At 40.0% G+C, this 24,925-nt stretch overlaps 1 protein-coding gene across 4 annotated transcripts in view; it reads right to left on the bottom strand.

Moving 5' to 3' along the window:
- ephb2b (eph receptor B2b) overlaps window positions 1-24,848 on the bottom strand; it is a 120,166-nt gene extending 95,318 nt beyond the window's left edge. For 2 of the 4 annotated variants that reach the window (XM_056389121.1, XM_056389105.1), the window contains exon 1: window positions 24,502-24,848. In XM_056389121.1, the coding sequence (XP_056245096.1) occupies window positions 24,502-24,553 (52 nt within the window). In that variant the 5' untranslated portion in view covers window positions 24,554-24,848. The remainder of the gene's footprint in view (window positions 1-24,501) is intronic. The other 2 variants (XM_056389129.1, XM_056389114.1) reach the window with 1 other exon arrangement.
- Window positions 24,849-24,925: the final 77 nt, after the last annotated feature.

Here is a 24,925-nt window from a genome sequence, read left to right on the forward strand (position 1 = left end):
TTACAGTACATTGCCCAACGATTATAATCTTTGTATCCCGCCCTTGTAACGTGGAAAACTGCACAAATATCTTGGTGTTTGCATCCCTGTACGGACAATGGAGGCTCAAGAAATGATAGTCATTTTGGATAAAAAGAAGATGATTGAGGACCTAGAAAAACATCAAAAACTTGCATAACAAGTAGTGCAATGTCTAATTATAGATTAGCAACTGAAAGATTATTATATTAGATTAGATTATTGCTGTAACATTTTTGTATAAACCATGTAATGAAATCCTCTCATGCAGCTTTGACGCTTTAACCACTGGACTTAACCACATATCTGTAGATGGATCAAAGCATCTTGGCAATTAAATATTTTGTATTTATCTTCTCTGAATTAAAAAAATCCATTTGATGTAACTAGTGAAAGTTTGCAGCTGAGCATGGAAAGAATAACCAGGCTTTGTATCATTATGGCAGTTTTAACTGTTTCTTCCTTTTTAGGTACAATGAAGCGGAAACAGGATTCATCCTTCATGAAAATTTGCACATTGCTTGGTCTGCAGCGTCACAGCCTGTCCCTGCTGCTCTAACATGGACAAAATGTTTTCAAGAGGAGCCCTCCGGAAAACTTGAAAGCATCCCTGCATTCTGTCCTTTCTCTCGCTCCTTCCCTCTCCCATCTTTTGATTTGCAATAGCACAAAGGCAGTCAAAATGCAAAAATGCTTGACCATTCCACAGGCGTCCTCCCTCTGCATAAACTTCTCGGTTGCCCCTTTGTCCGATTAATACCTTCATGTCTTTCAGGCTCGCCTCCATCCCCCCAACACACCCCCAGCCCCAACCCCACATCGCCATCCCAGACAAGCCTTAGTCCTCATTATACACAGCTTCCACTCTAGTTCCCAAGATTAGGCAAATGAGCTCCCAAGCGCAGTCTATAGACAGCACCGGACAACACTCCCTTTTCAAAATCAATCCTGACATTCACCAAAAAATAAGACGCAGTTTTTAAGCACTATTTTACTTTTTTATACAATCTAAAATTTTAGTTTGACAGGATATGAGCTGTAATGATGGCAAGTGGCTATGAAAATATTGTTGGTTTTTTTCATTTACATTTCAGATTCACAATGATTCATTCAGAATGAGCATTCCTATCAATAACAATAGCGCATTCTTGAGCAGTGGGGCAAATCTCTTCACAGAGCTCCAAATGAACCCTCTTGAACGAAACACATCACATGCAATGCAAACATAATTCACCATCAATTGAATCACTTCCTGTCACTTAAAAAAAAAAGAAAAAAAGTAGCGTGCAGTAATACATTACTGCTCACTTATTCCTCAATGAACTCCAGTACTTACTGTAGGAAAAAAAAAACAGTAGTTTGGAAGAAGATTACACACAGAGACAGGAAAGGTTTTTTTCCCCCACTGTTGACCTATTAACAATTTCATGCTATGAAAAAGGCTGTACTTAAAGTGAGTGTAGCTCATGCATAAAATTGTCTGAAACATTAGAGTAACTAAATTACCATGGGTCATAATAAAGTGGGCACTTGGATCCAGTTTTAGTGGCCCTTCTTTGAGGAGTGTATTCTCTTTCATGCCAATGTATACCCATACTAATCAATGCAAATGTAGGTTTTTGTTAACCCTCTCATGATATATTTTATAATACCAATAGAACACTGTAAAAAAATAAAAAATAAAAAATTCTAACTGAACAAGAGTCAAAAGAAAAAAAAAAAAAAGATGATATGATTGACCATATTGTAAATTGTGAGTTCATTTACTGTGGTGTAGGTTGTAAGCATACCATTTTCAATTTACTTCCTGAGCACAATAAATACATTTGCCGAGAAAAGTACAATCTTTCCTTATCAAATAATGAAATCTCATATTCGGGAGTCCCATATCCCAGCTTGGACTATATCCCAGCTATGTGTATTTTTCCATCAAACATCTACACAACACAGTTACAGGAGGACACAGTACGGTATTGAGCCTCAGAGTGATGTGAAACTAATAATAGCGTCCCAACTCCTGCAGCTCTCTGGGTCACCCAACCGTCTTAACCTTCTTCCACCTTTCATTCCCACCGGTCATGACAACAGGCACTGGGGTCAGCTGAGGAAAAGGTTAAAGGTCAGAACCCAAACCAGTGTACGCCACGTCATCCGATTCGATTCAGATTCATTGGGGCTCACCTTTCAATTTGAAATCTATGAACAAATTAAAATTGATTTAATAAGTGTCGACCAGTTTTATTTTTGCAAGTGTGTTTCTGTCTTGTGGGATGAGAGGTTGCTACTTGCCTCCAGAGCTGTATTGTTCACATTAGTGCTGAACACTACCTGTCATTCATTTCAAATGACTAGTTATGTTGGTTTTATGAAAAAAAAAAAAAGCCTGACCACAATGTCCATAAAAGCAGCATATTTTACCAGTCATGTCAGATTCCTTCTTTGGGAGATTATCAAATCATAAATGCATTCAAACGCTTTCCTTCATTGAAGATTGAAGAGTACGCATACATTTTTCCATAGCATTTCCTTCCACAGCATTACAGTTAACACTTATACTTGAATGCATGTATTGTCTTTCTAAGTGTATCATCATAGTTTAGCAGAGAAAACTACAATTTGATGATGACTTGACTTTGGTATTTATGAACCCATTCAGATTCAAGGTTGAGTTTTTCTCCTACTCATACACATAATTGGACACGGAAATTTTGCCTCTGACTGGATACAAAGAAAAACTTAGAAAGAATTAGAATTATGTCCTTCATCCTTCTTCATTCAGTCCCACAGGAAACACTGGCCATCTGATCAAATAAGTTTTCACTGCCAATGACTTAGATCTAAAGGACAAGACAATAGATCACTAACTGACATCTATGCACTCGAGAATGTCAAAGTCAGCAGTAAATGCCTAAAAACGCAGTGCTGAAGTTGATAAAACAACTCTCTCCATCTTCTTGGCATTAACCTTGATGCATATTCCCTCTCTCTCTCCTACACACCAGGAGGACCACAGAGAATTGTTGTTAACCCAGACAGTACTCGCTCCTTGACACTTGCTCCCAATTTATACTGCTTGTGTGAGCTAATCTGTAGAAAAAGGGGGAAAAAACTCAGTGTAATGGCAACATGAACATTACTTTTCTAGAGGCGTACACAAAGGAGAAATGCTTGGGAAAGTAAGGATGGGATGTGTGCAAGTTGTCCAATAAATCCCTAGCTCTAGCTGCATTTGTTTGGTTTATGTTTGTCTGGTTTCATCCTTGTGGACTAAGACGTGACATATAGTTGGCAGGTAAATCTTTACTAAAATCCGCTTCACTACTGCTTAATGCAGGAAGATATTGCAGCCCTTTCAAACTTGGAGAGAAGTGTGAATCCTAAGCAGGCAGCCAAGATAATAACAATTCATCATACATAGCTATTGGTCCGATCTGAGCTGGACGACGGCCAAAACAGCACTTTCAAGAGAGAAAAGACACCTTTGCCTTTTAAAGGAGCCATAAATCCCATTGATTGGAGTTAAATGCTTTCATTCTGTGGATACTGGCTATTACACCAAGCAGCGTGTAAAAGAGGGGGAGAGATCATTCAGAAACAGCAAGGTACTCAACTAATGTTCATTTTAGATGAAGTCAATATTAGACCAAATGTGTAGAACAGTACTGCAGGTCAGATGTTTTAGAAACCTCTGGAAACATGACTGTGCATATTTTCAGTGAGCCGCAGGTATCTTGGGGAAACTGATGGTCAAAACCAAGCCTCAAACATGTCGTCACCTTTGCTCTCGCTGGTCATACTTGTGGTACAGTTAGTCCAATCTACTCACTGTGTATTTGACATGTACTGTAGGGAGACACTAATCCTTCCAAAGTACACCTTGCATCATATTTACAGTGAGAGAAAGCAAATGTCAGCATGTTGCACCATGAGCGCCATCCCTGTTCTTACATCTGCACCCTGCACAGTGTTAGAGGAAGAACAAAGAAAGAGACAGAGAAAGTTGCAACCAGGGTTCTTTTACGGGAGGGAAACAGTATTTCTTGGCTGGACCACTGAGGCTATTTTTAGCATGGGCTCATTGCAAGGACTCCACCACAGCTTTAACCTGAAATATGTCTTTTTTTGCAAAACCTTGACACAGAGACTCATCAAATCCTTGATTGCAATGGCATTACTGTCAGAAAACGCTGCCAGTCATTAAGCTAACAGTGACATGTGGTACATAAGCTCTAAGCCCATCTATCAGGTCTGAATGAAGATAATAATTAACTTACCACTACCATCAAACTTTTAATTAGAATCACTTTAATTGTTAAGAGCAGAGAATGTGCAGGGATATTGCGACACAGATCCCAAGACATACCACCAGCTCCATACTACCCCCTCCTCAGGTCACTGAGAAGAGAGGGAGACAATATAGACGCTACTATTCACTACTATATCGACAAACATTGTGTTCAAATGGCCCAAGAAGCACTGCTGCCTTGCATTGATTGATGCTTCCATCAATGTGCTACCTCAACACACTTTAGAAAATGTACCTTTAGTTCCAAGCTGAATTGGAACGAATTCAAAACCTGGGAGTTCTCTGGGGTGTAGGTTGTCGTACCCATAGGCAGCCTGTTTATCGAGTGTGCCATTGAGCCGGATCAGCAACAACATGCTCTGAATAATACCTATTTATTTGCTGGTTCGCCTGTAACGTTTGTTTACCAATCACACTTGAGTGGGGTCAGAGCTCTGCTTCCCACGGGTCTCTCTCTGGGTCTTTATTTCGCAATAAAGACACAAAATGAAATCAAGGACCTTGAATTTATCAATTGCTTAAACCAGGGTGAATGAGCAATTATTCTATAAAAGCATGATTGCCTTCAATTGTTAAATGGATAACACAGCAATCCACATTCATTTCAGTCAGTCGATTTATGGCTGAATAAAAGGAGTGTTTTAGTAGAGTTGTGCTAGGAAGGGGGTATAATCAACAATGCTACAGTGTGGAAGTAATCTCCACTGACATTTTATTTTGTTAGCGTGTATTTGATTTTAACTGCTATTCAGTACATATATGAAATTGTCTAATTTGTTACACAACGAGATCTTTGCATTTATGGTCAAGTAACACAAGACGTCCCTGATCTGATCGTTCACCTTTTGGAAAACAGGTTGGTTTGCCTCGCTTGAAGAGCTGCGTCGTAGATAATGAGATGGTCGGTCGACTATTTTCTTAGCTAGATAGCTGAATTGCTGTTTAGCTGGCTGAATGACTTGTTGATTAGCTGTCTGGGACAACAACAGTCTCAACAGAGCAGCCACTACAGATGATCTTGCCCATCCCTGAACAGCATGAAAGTCGGCACAAAGCCACCAGCTCTTACTAGAAAAAAAAAAGGAAAATACTGGGCCCCCTCTATGGATACTGTGGCTTACAGATTCAAATCTCTGCAGTAATCTGTACGTTTCTTTCAGAGAATCATAAACATGTCAGTCTAAGTGTGCATATCTGTTCCAAGAAGTGCATGATGTGAGGCAATGATTAAGCAGAGCCGGCCAAATCCCCCGCCGAGCTTCTTGTAGCTGACATGAAAGCAGCTCTGCACTGGAAAACAAGGGCAGAGTTCCTTATGTTAAGCCAGGCAGACGTGTCACTTACTGTATTAAAAAAAAAAAGAAGAACAAAAGGAAAAGAGAACAAAGAAAAGAGGAAAAATTATGGCGCTATATCTTCCCTTGTGGTTTCTGTGCTATTGCCGAGGGATATTACAACCCTCTGAATGCTAATATACCCCTTTTGTCTTTCTCTCCTGCCATCTATCCATCTATCTATCTATCTATCTATCTATCTATCTATCTATCCATCCAGTGTGGAGCAGCAAAAAGTGGAGCAATTAAAAAACAAACCTTGCAAATAGTCTTACAGGCCAGATCCTCCTCAAGGGCTCAACAATGAAGCTACCCTCACAGTCCCTTGTTGCCCCTCTGGCCTAGCATGTAGCTACCCAACACACTTACTTTACTAAGGCAAATAAAAATGCAAAGCACCACTACTTGAATATTCTCCACTGAGGGTGCTGAATGTTTTAAACTTGCTCAGCTGTGTAATACATGTAGATAATCCGCTTACGTCTCCAAACTAATTGTAGGGAGAAGGAGATGATGTGCTGATCATGACAAAGTGTGATGAACCTACATATAAGCAATGCACACCCACATCTGCTTCTAGTGTCCAAAAATGATCTGTGGCCTCACCCAGCTGAGCCCATCATCTCCTTGATAATGGCCGCCATTAGGTAATAAAGGAAGCACACGCCTAACGACAGAAAATTACATGCTGACTCCTGAATTCTTAATGAGGAGATTAGGTATGATTTTCCTCGCTACAGTTCTTGTACCAAACTTCATCATGTCTGTATAATATATTGCTCTGACTTCATCCTGCCAAGCCTGGCTTCAATAATCAGCACATTAAAAACTGCTGCTGACAAGGAAAAGGCAGTTGGTTACAGTCAATTCTGGATCTTGCAGTCCAACAAAAATATGTGATTATTGTTTGCAGTAAGTCTCTCAGCAATTCCAGACCTGAGTCAAGTACATGCAATCTGCTTGAGTCTACTGGCCAGGGAGCTAAAAGGAACTAATGACTCATGCTCTACTGATAGATCTGCTCCCTGTGTGTTTTAAGGAGGACAAGGGAGGGCTTTAAGAGTTAACCCTTCACTATCACCAGATAGATCCGACCAAGATGGAGGACAACAGGGAGCGTGTCACGGCAGGTTAATTCACTCAGGGAACAAGCGTGTTTACCAGCCCGGTTATCTACATACTGAAGCATATGCTGCTCTCACGAGCGAGAGATCCTCTGTGCAGATGGTCTTCTTCGAGAATCACATCCGACTCTTACTCAGCCGTGTAAACTCCGGTTGGCATTGTCTAAGGGGCTGTAAAGCCACACATAAGTAGGGGACAGAAATTAGCAACAGCATCACTACGATTTGCATTGACTGAATTAAAAAAAAATAATCAAAAAGGATCACCAAGAGAGACTTACATTAAAGTCTAGGGTAATTTTATGCAGGGTTAATATATAGAATGATAAAATGAAATAATTCTCAAATTATATTTTCATTTTATTTGTACTTAAAGAATAATTTTCATTCTACTAAATAATTGCCCAGCCCTGTTTCTCACCTTCTGATTTGAATAGCAGAAACCAGCCCACTGCAAAATGAATAATCAACCTTGAATGTGATTGGTATATAATTCAGTAAAAAACATTATACGAGGGAGAAATAAACATGGGGAGATGGTGACAAAAGGAACTTCAACTGAATCAGTCCATCAGTATAAAAGGAGATGAAAAAAGAGGGAGTGGAAGATGGAAAAAAAAAATACTAGATGATGGGGGTGCTATTTTCTGTCTGAATGTTGATCACAACATGTGAGTCTGGCTGTATGTTGAATACCGTGAATGGCAAAAAGTCACATCCTTTATTGCACTTCCTCTTGAGTGATAACAGCCTGGCTGACAACAGGAAAATAATGTCAAAGAAAAAATACAAAATAACCTTGGCTGCAACAGAATTAGATTGACCGTTTGCTATGAGTGATTTGATTTCAACAGATAAACATGAAGCCGTTTTTTAAGCATGTGCATGGACAAATCAATTCAAATTGAAAGTAGCAGAAAAAAGAAAAGCTGATAATTCAAACAGGGATCTTCGACTGTATGTAGCTGAGATTGTATGAATGAACTCTCACTGACTATTCATCCACTTTGCAAGAGGCTTTTTGGCTGAATCAAACAGCCGCTATAAGAAGTCTGCCAAAGGCCCGGCTCTCATTTGAAACTGATTATAGAGCGAAAAAAGCCTGTTATCTTTAAGTGTTCTCCAGAAACGAGAGCTCATATCCTCTGCAGTGCTGTCTGAGAGCTGGACGCTGAGGTTAAAACACTGTCTAGCCAGAGTGTTAAGAGTTTTAATTGCAACTGGGTGATTAGGGCTCAATGCAAAACTTGATTAATGTCATCTACACTCTTTTTAGTGTTTAATCATCATTTGCTTTTCCCACCTACTGTGTATGTTGTCTGAGAAAAGATTTGACATTTTAGAGAGGGGTGCTTCAAGGGCATTGACAACTATCAATTTCCCTGAATTTTACATAAAGTGTTCTCTCTCTCCAAAAGGCACCTGGTGGTGTTTTTAACACGCAGCATGTAACTACAGTTATTTTGCATCACACTTTACAAGAGTTGCGGTTCTCTTGTGTAAATTAACTTTATTATTCTCTCTTCTACCACAACAAAATTGACTTAAATCTGAAAATTACATTCCACAGAAATGTATCTCAGGTAGCTCTTTTTCAAGTCCACTTGTTACATATTTAGCCATGATTCGCAAAGAGCAAATTCCCCAATGGACCTCCATGACGGCGCCAACCATGGTGGAAATATGTGATGCAGCTGCAAAGGCTCGATATAATGGATGTCTGTTCACCAAACCCAACAACACTTTGCGTCTGACACAACCTTGCACCTTCTCCAGACTACATCCCAAAGGAGCAATTCACTGTGTCAGAGCTGTTGAGTACCTCCACCACCCACACACCCACCCTCTCTACAGCTTCCCAGCCTCTCCCACATTCACACTGCTGAACTCAAACAAGTTAGTGAAAAACACATTACTAGAAAAACCGGTTGGGTTAAATGAACAAGGATTGCTTTTCTTTCCTATTTCCATTGAGATGCCCTTGAGCAAGAAACAGATCCCCTACTGCTCCAGAGAAGCGGCACAACTCCATCAGTGCAAGTTCCCAGTGAAAGAGCTTGAAATGCCTCAGTGTTTGCACAGTACATAAAGTCTTCACATCACGTATGATTTTGGTTGGAACTGAGAGCTGAGCAGGGATCTGGGCTGTGGCTGCAGTGGGAGGAACAGAGATAGAGCTGAGGAGGAAGGTCGGGACAACACTGGGACTAAAGCCAGGCAGAGAGGAATGGGGCTTGGGAGGGATGTGGTTAGGACAGAGCTGAGGCCAACTAAGGCTGAGGAAACAGCAAGAAATAAATATTCTTAAGTTATTTATCTATGTCTTTAGCACTTTTTTAGTGAAAGCACATGCGATAATTGCTTTTTCAGTGTAGTTTCCAACTTAGATTCATTCCTTTTGGGAATTTCCCCTGAAAAATACAGAAGAAAAAAATGAAGAGCCCATTTATTTAATACCCCTAGATTACAGAAACTATAAATAAGGCTTTAATGGAAGATAATTAAATTATGTCAGAGCTGATTTGTCAAGAGGAACACTTAATTTTTAAGACAAAATGTCTAACTACAATGGACATTTTTGCCTGGATAGAAAGTTGCCTTGAGAGAGACGAAAAGCGACAAAGAAGTTTTGTGCTGAGGAGCTTCTTATGGAGGAAGATAAAAGAAAGACGGACAGCTGCAGCCTATAGTGAGAGCTCCATAAATAATCCACATCTGCAGCAAAAGAGTCAAGTGTGACATTATTCATCAATTAATGTTTGCATCTATAGAAGTCCCCTGGCTCGGCCAATAAGGTGTCTTTAGATATCAGATTCAGTTCAATGATAAAGAGCTTCTCCACGTAGTATGTCGGGTTGAATGACGGTTTCAGACAGCCCATTAACCACTTCAATTAGACCTGCTGGTTCTCACCTCCTCCTCACTCCATGTGAAACGGACTTGACCCTTCCTCTGTGCAGCTGTACACGGCATCTGACACACGCTCAAGTGAGGAAAAAAAAAAAAAAAAAAAAACAGCACCATTCACCGCACACATCTGGTGCTGCCCGCCTGACGCCTTGAAAAAAAAAAGAAAAAAAAAAAAAAACCCCAGCACATATGTTTCTTTATGGCCACAAGCACAATCATGTCTCTCCTGACAACCTAGCAAAAGGCTCTTAAATCATTTGGCACTGGTGAAGTCCTAATCCAGAGACAGAGTGACAGGTAATGTATTTCAACGAAGTGGTCCGTTTCCATTCAGGCTCTTAGGCTGTTAATGTTTCACATTAGCACGGGGATGACAGGTGGCGGACGGTCAGAGAAAAATAGTGAGGGTGAAGCAGTTTCTACAGAACCACCCTGCAGCAGGACAAAGGAGGTAAAGATGGCAGCAAATGTGGTGTTTTGAAATGGGGAATGCAAGGCTGTAAGAGTGAGCTGTTGAGAAGTGCCCTCCAGCTACCTAACATGAGTGTAAGCGACAATGAGTGAGAGTTTAGCACACTTCTTTTGTCAGCTGAAGGATTAGGTGCTGTGAATTGGTAGTCCCAGTGCCTCGCCCCAATTGAAAGGCAAAAACCTTGAGAATTACTGTTTCCTTTTGCTTTGTTAGCGCTGAAGTAATCACTTTTCTGAAATGTTCTGATTCCAACGTGCTTAAATGATCGGTTGATGAATAACTGAAACTAACTGGACTACTTTATCAAAAGCGGAAGTGCAGTAAAAACATCAGTACCAAGGATGTCACAGTCGACGCCAAAATTCTGAGAATCAAACTTGGAGAGAAAAAGAAGGCAGGCACAGTACAACAATAACAACAACATGTGGAATGACGATGGCAAGTGCGGGCGCAGCAACAGGTCCGCTGTGATCTGCGGGGAAAAAAACAACAACAAAAAAAAAAAAAAACATGACAAGACTGGTGTATGGAGATATTTTGTGGTTGACGGGTATCATCAGGGACAAGTCATAGACAACCAACAGCCAGTACGCAGCTGGTGTCACAGAGCATTTAGCGTGAAAGAAGGAAAAACCTCAAACTTATCTAAGCATCTAAAAAACCGGCTTCTGGATCTAATCTACCTTGTTTAAACTAACATGGCGACAGATCATAACGTGAGCTGAGTGCCCACAACATGAGCAGACGACTACCATAACTATCAAAATATAACGCTGACTACATGGAGGTGTGTGCATGTGTGTGTGTGTTTGTGCTCACGTGTGTGTCATACTATGTGTGCAGCAGATTATGTTGTTTTCTGCTGTACTGAATTTCGTATCGAGAAACATGGAATTTCATCAGTATTGGCACCGAGCACATCATTTGTGGTGTCATGACATCAGAACATATCTGTTTACAAATGTCAAGTGTCCTAGTGCATGGAGGGCTTCCTGGACTGTTACATCAAAGCATTAGCTCTCTCTCGTAGGCAATATACAGGTATATTCAAACGACCTGGCTACTTACTCATGGTTACTAATTTCAAACTGATTAATGTACTCCAACTAATGTGTCATTATATTCATCTGTATTGTGGTTGGAGCGCACTGAAACATTAAAAACAGCATATTTACTGTAGTTTGAGGTGTTTGCTATTCGTAAAATGTTTATTGGGTTTGTCAGGTTACACCTGCCTGGTTTGCAATTCAAATGCCATCTAATTTCATCATTTCAGTAAATAAAACTTTTGCGTTCGTGTTGCATTGTCTATCGTTGACATTTTCAACTCTGCAAACATTTTTGTCATCATTTCAGTGGTTTACATGGATTTCAGGATTTCAGCTTTGAAAGCCAGTAATTATAAAATGTTTCTTCCACTGACAGTTTGTAGTTCTAATCTTTTGACAGTCAAAGCAGATCCACCCTGTGCTGTGGAGAGCTATCCCAGTCAACTTCAGGAATTATGTTAACAGAAATTTCAACTTGGTTTCCAGCAGTTAAGAAGACAGTTAAGAAGCTGCCAGGTGCAATAATTTTTACTCAACAAAGCTAAACTTCTGGCTCTTCAAAACACCTGCCTCAGGCCATAATATGAACAAGAGTAAGATGTCTGTAAATCTGTCAAAGAATCAAAACAGGGGAGAGAACAAACACAACCACAAAAGTGAACAGCAAACTGAACATGCTTTTTTTAATGTGACAGCATGTTTGTCTGTCAGTATGTACCAATACTGTGATAAGAGACACAAGGGTGAAAGTATGACGACAAAAATATTAGCTGAAAGGCCATCTTTGCCCTGACCTTGTGTTCACACCTCCTCACAACTAATCCAGCTTCAGGCCTCTGGTTTCCATGTTAATGCCATAATTCCAAAAAAGCCTGACGGCCCGACCCTGCAGGTGTTGAGTTTGAAGTAGTGTAGACAGAAGTGTTCGTACATTTGTGTGTGTGTGTGTGTGTGTGTGTGTGTGTGTGTGTGTGTGTGACAGAGAGAGAAAGTGCGAGACATCCACAAAAGAATTGGAGAGACAGAAAATGAGCATGCTAGTATCTGTGAAATACAGATTAGTATATGCTCATGCCAAAAATCTGTCTGTAAGGAGGAAAACTACTAAACACTATTATGGGTCTCAATTTCTATTTCTCCAAAATAGGACATATTACTGTAGGCACTAAGATCAAAGGAAAATCATTTTTTGCGTAATGTGCTGTTTTACCGGTTCTCATGCTGGGAAGAAAAGTTAAGTCACATAACAAAATGACCCAAAGCCTTTCCATTTTGCTCAGTGTGGCAAAATGAGGCTAAGTCAAAACAACAATTGCCTTTCTCTTTGTGTTAAAACTGTTGAATTCAGTGTGCCCAAGGGACTTCTGGAGCAAGGTTTTAAATTATCTCCATGTATTCCTATTATTTCCGCTACATGTATGTAGTGTGCCCGCCCGACCACTACAAAGTGTCAAACCATTTCTGAGGGAAAGCAGATTGCAGAGTGCTCAGAAGAGGTGCAATCAGGCCTGGGGGCGGGACCGCAGTGAGCACAGCGTGTGAGTAACTGTACCTGGTTTTAGGGTTCCCTCCCTGCTGAGGCCACCCATGCCACAAATGTATGTGTTCCCTTATGGTACTGTATGGCACTTTGAACAAAAAGCCACGCCACAAAATGACATGTGTTTGATATCTACGTTAATGTGATATCTACGTTAATTTACGAAAGTTGTGTTTCTGCACATGTAACGGTTTAAAGGTTTTTGCACCGTCAAATAGCTGTTATGTTGTATAAACCAACAACACAGTGGCAAAACGGAAACAGATTTCCCTACCGATAAATTGAAAAACCGAAGCACTTCCAAAACTTTAGTTTTCTAAGCTACATCACAGACTTGAAACAATTAGTTGATTAATGGACAGGTCGAGCATCAAAAAAAAAAAAAGCAACTATTTTGATAATCATTAATCATTTTCCAAACAGAAATGCCAGACATTCCCTTGTTCCAGCTTCTCAAATGAGTAAACTATCGTTGAGTTTTGGACTGTTAAATCATAATTTCTTTTCTATTTTCCGACATGTTACAGACAAAATAACAGATTGATTAATCAGGACAAAAGCTGCAAAATTAATCAATAATGGAAAATCGTTACTTGAAGCCCTGTTATACAACATATACAGAAGACAGAATAAGTGATTTAAACAGTCCACCAATACCAAAGCTGTGGCAGTTGGTTTTATCTGAGAGTGCTCACAACTTGACTGCTACTTTATCTGCTGCTTCTTGGTAATAAACTACAATGAAACATTGACCAAATAAAGTAAAGCCTCAATTTATTTAACTTCCTCAGCTGAGCACTTGGAAAAGCTAAGGCTAAAAATAGGTCAGAAACATGATGGATTGCTTGTGTATATAGTGGGAGTGTGAAACACAAGACAATCTGCGGTGCCTTTATTGACGTCCATGCCTACTTGTATTATCTGCAGATGAAAAACCTATTTGGGCTGTATGAATAATAATATTCTACATGTTTAACCCTATCATATGACATTCATTTCATTTAATGGTCTCAGCTGGATGTCTGTATTGATTTCACAGGCACAGCAGGTCTCTTGAGATATTCTATGGATTTTCCAGCTGCCCTCCCAAATGATCCATTGTGATTTCTACCCGAAAAGGCCCTGCCAGAGGAAAGCATGGAAAACAGTCATCATTTCGACGTCTTCTTATATACCTGGCTCCCGTTTTGTAAGTCACGTTACCTCATGGCTGTATTGTGATTCCAGACATTGTTTTATTGACCCCAAAGGACGTGTATTGGTCTTTCTTTGGCAGCTGTAGATCTGTGGGCATGTGTTTTAGAGATAGTGTTTCCTGCTGGAAATCTTTAACAGGGTTTGAAATTAGAATAAAAATAACAATGACTTGTTAGTTGGAACAAGAGGGGGGACAAGATGTTATTGCATTAACAGGAGCTCTTACATGTGTGAGTGTGGCAAATGCTGCTGATTGCTCCCCTCACTGAATCCACTTTCAGACAAGTGATTATGTAAATTCATGTAAGCTTTCTCTGCCCAAATGGTGCATTTATCACCGGCTTTGCTGCATATGAAACGACTACAATGAAGTGTCAATTGATAGGGCTCCATAAACACAATCAGAAGGGTCTGATCTTTGCTGAGTCTAAATTATTGATTTCGGAGCTGTGAGTCGAGGTAGACTGATGAGAGTGGTATGAGGTCAGTGAAAAAAAAAAAAAAAAAAAAAAGCTAGGTCCTGCCTTTCCTCAATTACAATTATGACTCTGAAATTAAATAAATCCTCACAATAAAGCCACAGTAAGGTTCACTGTGTGCTCCACCTGCCACCCCCTGGTAGGCAGAAATCTATCACTTGCTTACCGTTACAATAACACTGTTGATTCTTGTTGGTCACTTTGGTCACCTCTTAAAATGTTTCGCTTAATGAATTGGTTGACTGGAACATTTGAATTCACAATATCCTCGACATAGGCATTTGATCCATTTTAAAAAAGGAAAACAGAGTGTGCCCATCTGTCATAACATGCCCACTTCTCAATACACTGTTCATGTCAGCATGCAGTATTACGTATCAAAGGGTTACACAGTACATGCAGTGTATGGCACACATGAAGAATCCCATTAAGAACACACCACACTCTGAAATATATAATTGTTGTATCTTCACCAGCTCCCAGTAGATCCCTCCTGCAAAGTCAAAATGAAATTACAGCCTTGCTGTTGACAATTAGCCATTGTGGCCTTGCAGTCCTCTGTAATTGGACTACAGACAATTAAGCACTAAGAAGTGTGTTTACCCTGCTGTTGTGATGACCCTTGCCTTTGAGATTCCTCACCTCTGAACCCTCCATCCTGAACTTCCTGTCTTTTTGACAGGATATCAGACTCACTGCAGCTTCATCAGAACGAACCATGCAGCAATGGCTGTTATATGCCATGAACGCATATTTAATTTATTCACTTATTTTAATGAGTTTTTTTCAAGTTCTAGGGTCTCCCACTGTAGGGTTTACAAGGTTTTGATTGAATGTGATTTCTAAATTAATCTGTGAAAACACACAATGAGCTTCAGCTCTCTGAAACCCGACAAGTCGCAGCCAAAGGCCAAATCACTTAATTGCCTTGTGAGAATTCCCTATTCTCTAAGCTAATGCAATCACTTGTGAATAGAAACCAACTATCACACTTTAGGACACAAAAAGTCATTCTCTCCCTTTCCATCCCTCCCTCTGCTTTTTAAATGTCATACCCTGTTTAATCTATTGAATTTATTCATAAAGCATCTTAAATGGGAGATAAAAAAAGTTTACCTTTAAGTTTCAGTTATCATGCCTGACATATTTCTAACATCTTCGTTTCCCCCAAAAATGAACATTTTATTTCACTGGATAAAGAGTAGTGACCGTCCAGATCATAAAATATGAAAATAAGACTTTAAAAAGTCATTTCTTTGATGACGATGATGAAGTACTACAAAACATATGAAAGCCAACATAAGGCTTATCTTAAACTCGTCTGTACATAAGCGTAAGAAGATAATCCTAAGAGAGAAGCTTGATCTATCTCTGTTATGGCTGCTGGAACTGACTGGGTCACCAACACAAGACAACAGTCATCAGTTATAGAAGAGCAGAGCCTGACTGCGCGTCCCACTAATCAAATAAAACACGTCTGTCTACTGGCAGCAGCTCGGCTGGGGTGCTCACTCTGTCCGAGTGAGCCAGATAGACCTGTTCGGGTTTGACAGCGGGAGACTGGGCTTTTTGTCCGATGCGTCTGCGTGTTGGCTGAGCTGAGATACAGCTAGCCAGCGAGAGCCAGAGGGGAAAAGAGGAAAGACAACGAATGTGTTAGTGGCTCTTTGTAGCGAGAGATGATGATGTACACCGCACTGAGCACATAACTACCGGCAAAACCAGAAATCGGCCAGTGCTGGCGCAGACTAAGAAGGTAGTTTCCACTGAAGGGGGGGGGGGGGGGGGGGGGGTCCTGCTGTTGATATTAGCTATGGTGGACAGACGGTGTGGGCCAGAGAGAGAGAACAGGAACGGGGGAGACATAGATGGAAAAAAAACAAAAGGCAGATGTCACGTGGGTCCAGAGTCGCTGATAGATGTGATGTGCAGCGTGGCGCAAAGGCAATGGTTCAGGTAGAAAAGGCTTCCCTTTGTGATGCAGATGACAACGCAATCAGCCCCGCTTTGTTTCGGCCGATGGGCTCTGCTCCCGGGGACATTGAGAGCCAGACACTAATCCGGTGGGTTTGTGTTCTCCGGGCGCACTCATAAAGGCAGTGTCACAGTACCTGGGGTGTGTGTGGATGGGGCTCTCTGAAACGAGGTCTGACCTCTCTCAGGGTACACTCTCCCTCCTCCTCCTCCTCCTTCTGTCTCTCTTTCTCCCTGCGTCCTAGCTCAGTAGCTGGCTTTGCTGGGTTGAATATTATAAGCGCCATATTGTTAATGTGTATGACTCAACGCTCGCATGAAAGATGTGACAGGAAACGGGGTCACATTGATCAGTTTATCTCCGCTCTTCGATCAAACTCAGCTATCATTTTCAGACTTATGAGCAACAATTTTAATGCCTGGATAAAAAGAGGAAATGTACATTGACAAAGACATAAAATACACTGATTCCACATAACTGTTGATACTCCTGTCAAATTAAGCAGACTACGCAACGAATTCATCCTGCGAATTAGGCCTGGCTGTTGCGGGACAATGTTGATTGTGAGTGCTCACACGTTTCCTGTTATGAATAATGTCTGGAAATACATTCCACTGTCCCCTAATGATTTCTATTCCCGACGGGTTGGGATGAATCAGGCTCTCCCTAATAAATATGACTTACCAAGAGACTGCACATTGCCAATTAACATGTGCTAATTAAGATAGCAGGATATAAGAACATCCTTGATCTAGATTCCTGTGTGAAATATCAGAGAGGTTACATGGAGGTAAAGCAAGTTTCTTTCATCACTATGCATTTATCCAAAATAGCCTCTTCTAGTTGCAAGAAAACACCATATCCAAACTTTATTTCCACACAGGTTGTAGCACAAACTCTAATTTAGTGGCAGAGTTAAATTCCCTGAATTAATTTAAAGCGTCTGCCTGCAAACTTGATTGGGTGCTACACATAACTGACACTTTCTGTAATGATGTGAAGAAAAGAGCAACCCGCTCTCCGACGCAGACTTAAATCTTTGTCCCTTCTTAAACTGTTAGGATTAGCAGCACTATATTTTTCACTCTAACACTGTTATAATAGCCTTAGTCATACTCTTTCACTTTCTGACCACATTGTTTTCCCAACAACATACTGAAACAATTATAGCCCTCCAATCAAAGGGCACACCTATCCTTAAAGCACTGCAAGAAAAACAAATCTCTAGACCCATAATTCACCTGATCCTCACTAAATAATACATCTCTGCATAATGCCTCTTTTGACCTTTCATAGCACACAGTATCTATAGTGTTATATAAGAACCTAGTTAAATATAAATTATACATAGTAGCATGGTTTGAAAATGATATACTACTTTCTGAACAGAGCTTGGGTTGTGCATGAGAAAACCTCCTGTTTGGAACTGATCGATATAAACTTCTGCCACAGGGATAGAAAACATTCATTCCAGCAGAGTTATTTAATAGTCAATTTGTGTATTTTTCTGGCACTGGTAATTAATTTAAAAATTAAAATCCACTTATTAGACACTTTAAGAAAAATAAATCAAATCCAGTTATGTGCAACCTACGCATGCATGAATATGGTTCCAACCCTAATATTGACTGAAAGTGGGTGGGCACAGCTTTTTCATCTTTACATGTTTAAGATTTGATGAGATAGATGAAGATCTTCTGCCAGACTGGATCATGTACGTACTTGTGACAGACTTTCAGACTGTTGTGAACCTATAATAATTTCTGTGGCCATGCAAGTATAAACTGCATTTCTCAAATGACAATTTCCTATCACATTGCTAGTAGCTAATACAGTATAATGAATTGATAAGTTACAGGCTTCTATTTGATTAACTGATGAATGAAACAAATAAATTATACACAAGTACACCATTTTGGCATCTAAGTACAGTGTGACTCATCTCCACTCCAGGGCCTGTGCATTTATCTATCATATACTTCCAAAAGCTATTAACTTTTTAGCACAACATCTAATTGTAAGAAACACATTACAGCACATACTGTATGAATGCACAATGCTTCACAGCAAAAATAATCAGGGTTAATTTAAGACTGAGTGTGCTTTAAATCAAAACCATGCAAGCGTCTAACTCATTAGGGTTGGGTGATACAAGGAATACATCAGAAATTACTCTGGCTGAACCCAGAGCTGCGGTTGTTTTTCCATTTTTTGTTTTTTCATTTAGTCCTTTTTCCTTATGCCACCTTCTTGGAGGTTAAAATGCATGTACGGAGTCTAATGCACGTCATATTTACTTTTCAGCCTGATGTTGTATATTGAAAGACTTGAAACACCTGTTGACTTGAAAATATTTTCATTTTCTAACGGCATCAAGTAGCAGTCACATCTGACCAGCAGCTCTCTATAGAATATTGGCCTGATTACAACATACAGAAAATTTTAATTTAACTTTTTAAAGTAGATAAAAATACAAAAAGTGGGAAAAAGTCAGTTTTATAGTATATGAAGATCACTGATGTAAAAAACACAAGGTTTATTGCAAGTATGGCTTACTGAAAAGAGCATTGCAAGCACACTGTATACACCTCTATAGTAATATTAAGTATTAAGCCAGTAAGTAGTCTGTGGGGGCTGTGCAGTGTGATTCAGTTGAATTTTGGCTTGGCTTCTGAAGTTGTAATTTAGTAGGTCATATTGTGTTTTTAAATGTAAAATATAGTACTACCCAGTGTGGTAGTTAAATTCAGAACTCAAGTAAGCTGATCCTTAGACGCTTCCACTCTTAACTCTGTGGTACAGTCATGGCAGTGAAGGCAAGCAAACATGACTCAAATATGATACACGAGCCGAGCTTGTAGATCTGTGGGAGTTGTGCTGCAGCAACAGCCAGAACCAAAGTCATCTGCTGAGTAGATGTGCAGAATTTTCAGGTGTACAATGGGACATTGTAACAGTATCCCACGTCGGTGTGCTGTATCAGCCTACATGCAGTAAACAAACTGGTTGTGTTGCCATCCACACACTGACAATGCCACTCATAAGATTTCCAGTTTGGTCAGTATGTTATTGTTTGCACTTTGCTCTGTTCTATTGAAGTGTAATAGTGTCAAGAATGAAGAGCAGCACACTCTAAAACTACCAACACAGCCTGTTTATTGATGTCCTAACATTCTTAACCACAACTGAATTTCATAAACTTCAGTTCCTTCATCAAATATGTTCCACAAACAAAAATGCCATTCTAGCATGACGTCTAGAGGGCAAATATGTGTGGATTGGAGCAGTTCAAGGCAGAAGAGAATGAGGAGCTGGCTCATGACAGTGAACCGCAGCAGTCCGAGTCAAACAGCTGAAAGTACGGAAACAGTGTCAAACAGTCCATCATGTCTTGAAGTGAATCCTTAGTTAAATTAGTTGAACCAACTGCAGCCAGGAGCAACATGCACAACTATTTTGCTTGGAGAGCAAGCGGGCCAAAAACCTACGACATTGAAATCCCCTGTGTGAAGGTTTTAACAAACCCGCCTTGAAGGAAACATCCTCCAATATTTTTCTTCCTGTTTAACTTCAACATAATAAACTGTATATACATTACAGTAAATTCCAACCACTAGCAATGTGAGCAAGGTCTACGGGTTATACTGTACAATAGCCTTAAGGAAGCAAAGCAGCTCCCTACCGATGTCAGTAACCTTATGCCGTGCAGAGAGCATTACATTTTTCTTAAGCAAAGCAGTGATACTCCTTCCTTGATCTCACCCTAAAGGTAGCCATAGATGTCTCTGAAATGTGACACCCCCCTTCAAGTGAAACAACTGGTACCAGCACTAATTGAAATTTTGCATGCAAAGTGACAATGCCTGGGCCCTCGGCAGCATGGATTAGGGCTTGAATAGAGAGAGATTCTTTGTGAAAGCCTACTGTGGCGGTTGGCGTGCAGGCCAGCTCCCTGCATCTGCTCATTGGGTGGACTGAGAAAACACTGGATTGTATACGGTCGCTCATTTTACCTTTATCTAATCCCATTTCTGAGCCCGCCTCCGTCTATCTTTTGTTACTCTTCCACAAAACATAATGCTTCCATGTTACACTCACATGTCTATGCCTTACAAAACAATTCCGGTCAAAAACAGCCAATGAATTTGCATATGAAAGCATCTTTACCAAACTTGGCAGGATTCTATAAACATTAACAATCATATGGTGCCTTGAGCTGTCAGGCTGCCTTAAATTGTGCAAGAAAATGGTACAGAATAGGTTACGCAAGATACACATGTAATATACATGTAATTTAGTATTTTAAAACAAAAAAAAAAAAAAACTGAAAAATTTAAAACATCAATTCGGTCAGTGTGTGCCAACTTTCAAATGAGTGAGCTCTAGTGCTCAACCGAGCGCTGAAGGAATGCAGTGCATATTGAAATGCAATCAAATCTGCTAGACATTTTTTAAAGGCTCCATGCTGTGATCTCATTCTACCCCACTTCACCATCCTCTACAGTGGTTTCTGTCCTATTATGTTTCCTTCAAAGAAAAAGAGAGAGAAAACGTTGTATCGAAGTGATCTATCATCCTGCTGACCCCAACAACAACTTACATACAAGTCTGGAGGAGGCTGCTATTGCATCATAGCAACACCAATCATCCCAGAAAACATTTGCTGTGTTTGCACAGCACAAACTGTAATACCACAACAGAAGAGGGGGGGCACAACTCAGAAAAGCCAAATGATCCGTCTAGTAAATTTCATCCCCTCGGAACAATACAGGCTACTACGATTTTATAGCCGGGATGAATCTGAGAATTTCCACTCAACAAAATTATATGAGTGCTATTGTTAGTATGGCTGTCATCTGAGCACTGATGACAATGAATGGGTAAACTAATGAAGGGATAAATCCACAGTGTGTTTTCATAGACATGTTTGACATAGCTAAGCTAATTTCCTTGGCAGTATACCTCCATTAATTTTCGAAAAGAGCCTGTCTGTTCCTGTTAACCGAACCAATAAGACGTGGCATCAATGGCAGCTTACATTAACACTAATCAACAATTTAGATTTGTTTCACATTCCACAGGGTAAATGAAATGCCTCTGAAAACCAGTCGAATGCCACTAATGAATGGATGCCATTTATACTTGTCCAACATGGCTATAACGAGAGAGAGCAGACGTAGTGGAATAAGCTAAAAAGAGATAATATGCTGAAGGAAAAGGTCACAGGCCAAAGTCAAACATTAGCATTAGGCCAATTTACAGTGCTTCCGACTTTACATGGGTTTCAGTGTTCACACACTATTTATGACATGGTTACTCAGGCACAGCCAAGACTTTCTTAAGTTTGGCCTCCGTTTTAATCCTCTAATCCGCTCCAGTATAGTCCCTGTCTGATTCATTGATTATTGGTATAATAAGTAGCCCTTTCATATATTTGCCCTCCAGAAACAGGTTCAGGAACTCTCGGGAAAGTAGCAGTTATGATTTCATGAATACCCCACTCATTTTATACCCAAAATTTTTTTGTCACAGTACATATAAATATACATTTTCGGCGATCAACGACTTATCAAATTCAATGGTAAAGTATTAGTTGGTACACATCTAGTAATAACGTTCGTCGGTAAGAAACAGAAGTCTGCAAAGATGTCACTCTATATTAAACAAAAACAACAATAGCCCCAGTACAAAATGTGTCAAAACGATCCACTGAAGGGTCCTTTTCTGATGCATGCTGGGATGTGGGTGGTTTCTTTTTTTTTTTTTTAACGGATTAGAGCTGCAGTGACCTCTTTTTCAACTCTTCATTTCTCATACGTAAGCCATCCTTGCAACTTCATTGGACAGTCGGCTAGGGTGATTCACAGGGTAATATGGAGGGGGGCTGTATCGAGTTGGCGACGGGACTAGCTTGGTTTCCGAATTAAAAAGTGAAGCAGTACGGGCCCGAAAGGTACTGCAACGTGTACCATGTCACGTATCGCGTTTGCAGCGTAAAATTGAAATATCAACAGCGCCTTTCTCTTTCAAGCAATAGGTGTATTTCAAAGCACTGAAATAACTATTTGAGGAGCTGCGCCAAGTGGCATTTGAGGCACTGTGTGCTCTCAGCTTACAGATACGTTTCACAGTAGATTTTACATGTAGACAAACTGTAACCATGGCCATGTTTGCATTTTAGAGAGAGAGAGAAAACAAGGGGAAGTGAAATACTGTGTAGTGTGAATCTGTTGTTATCTTTGGCATTTTTCACATCCTGTGGTTCCCCTGTTCTTGGACAGAACAGCTAGGATAAAAATCAAAAACAAATAACCATTGTAAAAGCAATCATCATTGCAGTAATTAAAAGAAAACAAATCATACTGAATATTATATGGGTTGACGATATGCAGTAGTACATATTTTTACAGAATATATTTTGCATAAATCATCTATATGTTCAACGTATATTAATACTAAATATATTATTCACAAAACGAAGATGCGGGACAGGACCATGAAAACAAACTTTAATATATTCCAATAAAAAAGACAATTCATGAATTGCATGAAATGTGTGCTATAAATGGTTCCGTGTATTTGTATGGTGCGGTTTTACTGCAAAAACTGGATTGCATATCTAATTTCCTAAAATAATAATGTTGTCGCGGTACGGTGTCTAGTGATAATACCTTAAATAAAAGAAACTATAGCACAAATTTTAAAGTGATGACACAAATTTTAAAGCTGCCATGAGTAATGTAATGTAGGCCTTGAAGACTGATTTTCGACGTCTCTCTTTGTACATCTTGGATATGTTGAAACCATAAACAGAGGCAGTCAGCAGTAGTCTGCATAAATACGCATGACATTTATCAAGGTCTGTGCCAGTCCTACATGGGCCCTGACAGGTCCTTCAACATTTCTATACAAATCTGGTGTGTTATTTTACATGTAGACTACAAATGGTTTTACTTCAAACAGGCAACTAAGTATTTATTCTTGTGCTTCTTTTGTTGTTGTTGTTTCATCCTGTGGTTACATTCGGTTGAGTTTTTCCTTAGTTTCTGGGCTCCACCTGTAATTATGAGGTTTAGTTAAACTGACCAGAGGAAGAAGACATGTTTGTTTTCTGACAGCATCCTCAAAATAGCCTGAATAAATGTATGACTGGGTTGACACATTCTTCAATGTGGCGAATGTCTCCTGTCCTGTCACAGGGAAAACTGTCAGTCCATGCACACAAAATCACCTGCAAATTATACTATGATGTACAGACTGAACACCTTTAAATTAAAGGGAACAATGACAATTTGCTTTTATAATCTCCAAATAATTTTATGAAAATTAAAGGGCAAATATCGCAATCATATCGCTATGAGTAGCCTACAAGAGATCTTATTGAATAGAAAACTGTAGCAACAAGTATGGAGAGACCACTATACGTTTAGCCTACTTGTCAGTATCACAAACATACCGCTGTAAACACGTTACAGAAATTATTTTCACCATTCAACCTGTTTCATTGTACATTGAGCCACGCTGCCTGCTACCCATTACTGCTTAGCCAAGCTCCGCGTCCATATGACTGCATAACGACCAAACAGTGCCTTTTATAAGTTAAACTAAAGGATGTTCTGCATGTATGTTTGCATATATAGCCTCTGATACGGGTTTAAGAAAAGCGCCCTTGTTTGTTTTCACGTTTTTTATCACCAACTGTTTGACAACTGTGACACACCTCCACACAGGATGCGACCTACCTGATTAAGATTTAACAGTTTCTAACATGCTGTAGCTAGCCGTGCAACACAAAAGCCCCTTAAATTAATCCGCAATTAACGCTATTAACAGCATCCGTTTACCTGCTGAGATGCGGGAGCATGTTTTTGTGTCCCACCATCAACGCGTGCCTGCTGTTTTGCGCTAACTCTAAGCTACATTTAAGCACCGAAAGCGCCATGGTGTAACACAGGAGCAGGTATTGAAGGAAAACTGATTTATTTTCCGTCAGTCTTTTAATTAGAAAGCGCAAACCGTCCATCATGCGCTTTGTCTCAAACTCAAAGCCGGCAAGAGGATGCGGCTGTAACCGTTGGGATGAAAACATTAGCTTACCTTCAACTGCTATTACGGCCGGTATGGTCCATAATATCCATAGAATATCCATTATTGGTCACTTAAAGGGCCCAGACATTCAAATAAAATACGTCCCAAAAGCCATTGACAGCGAAGGCAGAGAAGGGACAGGCGGTCCTTCACCTCCAGTAGAGCGATCCCAGACAGGAGAGAAAACGAACTCAAATCTGAACCAAGTTTGGGCGAAACCAAAAAAACCACAGACAGAGGGGAGCACCGAGAACCACCGAAGGACAGCTACGCATTTTAGCGCCACATTAATCCACCCAGTCTCCTATAGAACACAAAGCATAATTTTATGAATGTTATTGGTGATAGAAGGATTAAAATACTTGAATTATCGATGCAGCCGTGTTTCAAAAGGATCCTTCATCCCCTTCAAAGCCATTTCAATTTACCCCGC

This window comes from Seriola aureovittata, chromosome 2 (genome assembly GCF_021018895.1).
Source record: "Seriola aureovittata isolate HTS-2021-v1 ecotype China chromosome 2, ASM2101889v1, whole genome shotgun sequence".
Taxonomy (NCBI): domain Eukaryota; kingdom Metazoa; phylum Chordata; class Actinopteri; order Carangiformes; family Carangidae; genus Seriola; species Seriola aureovittata.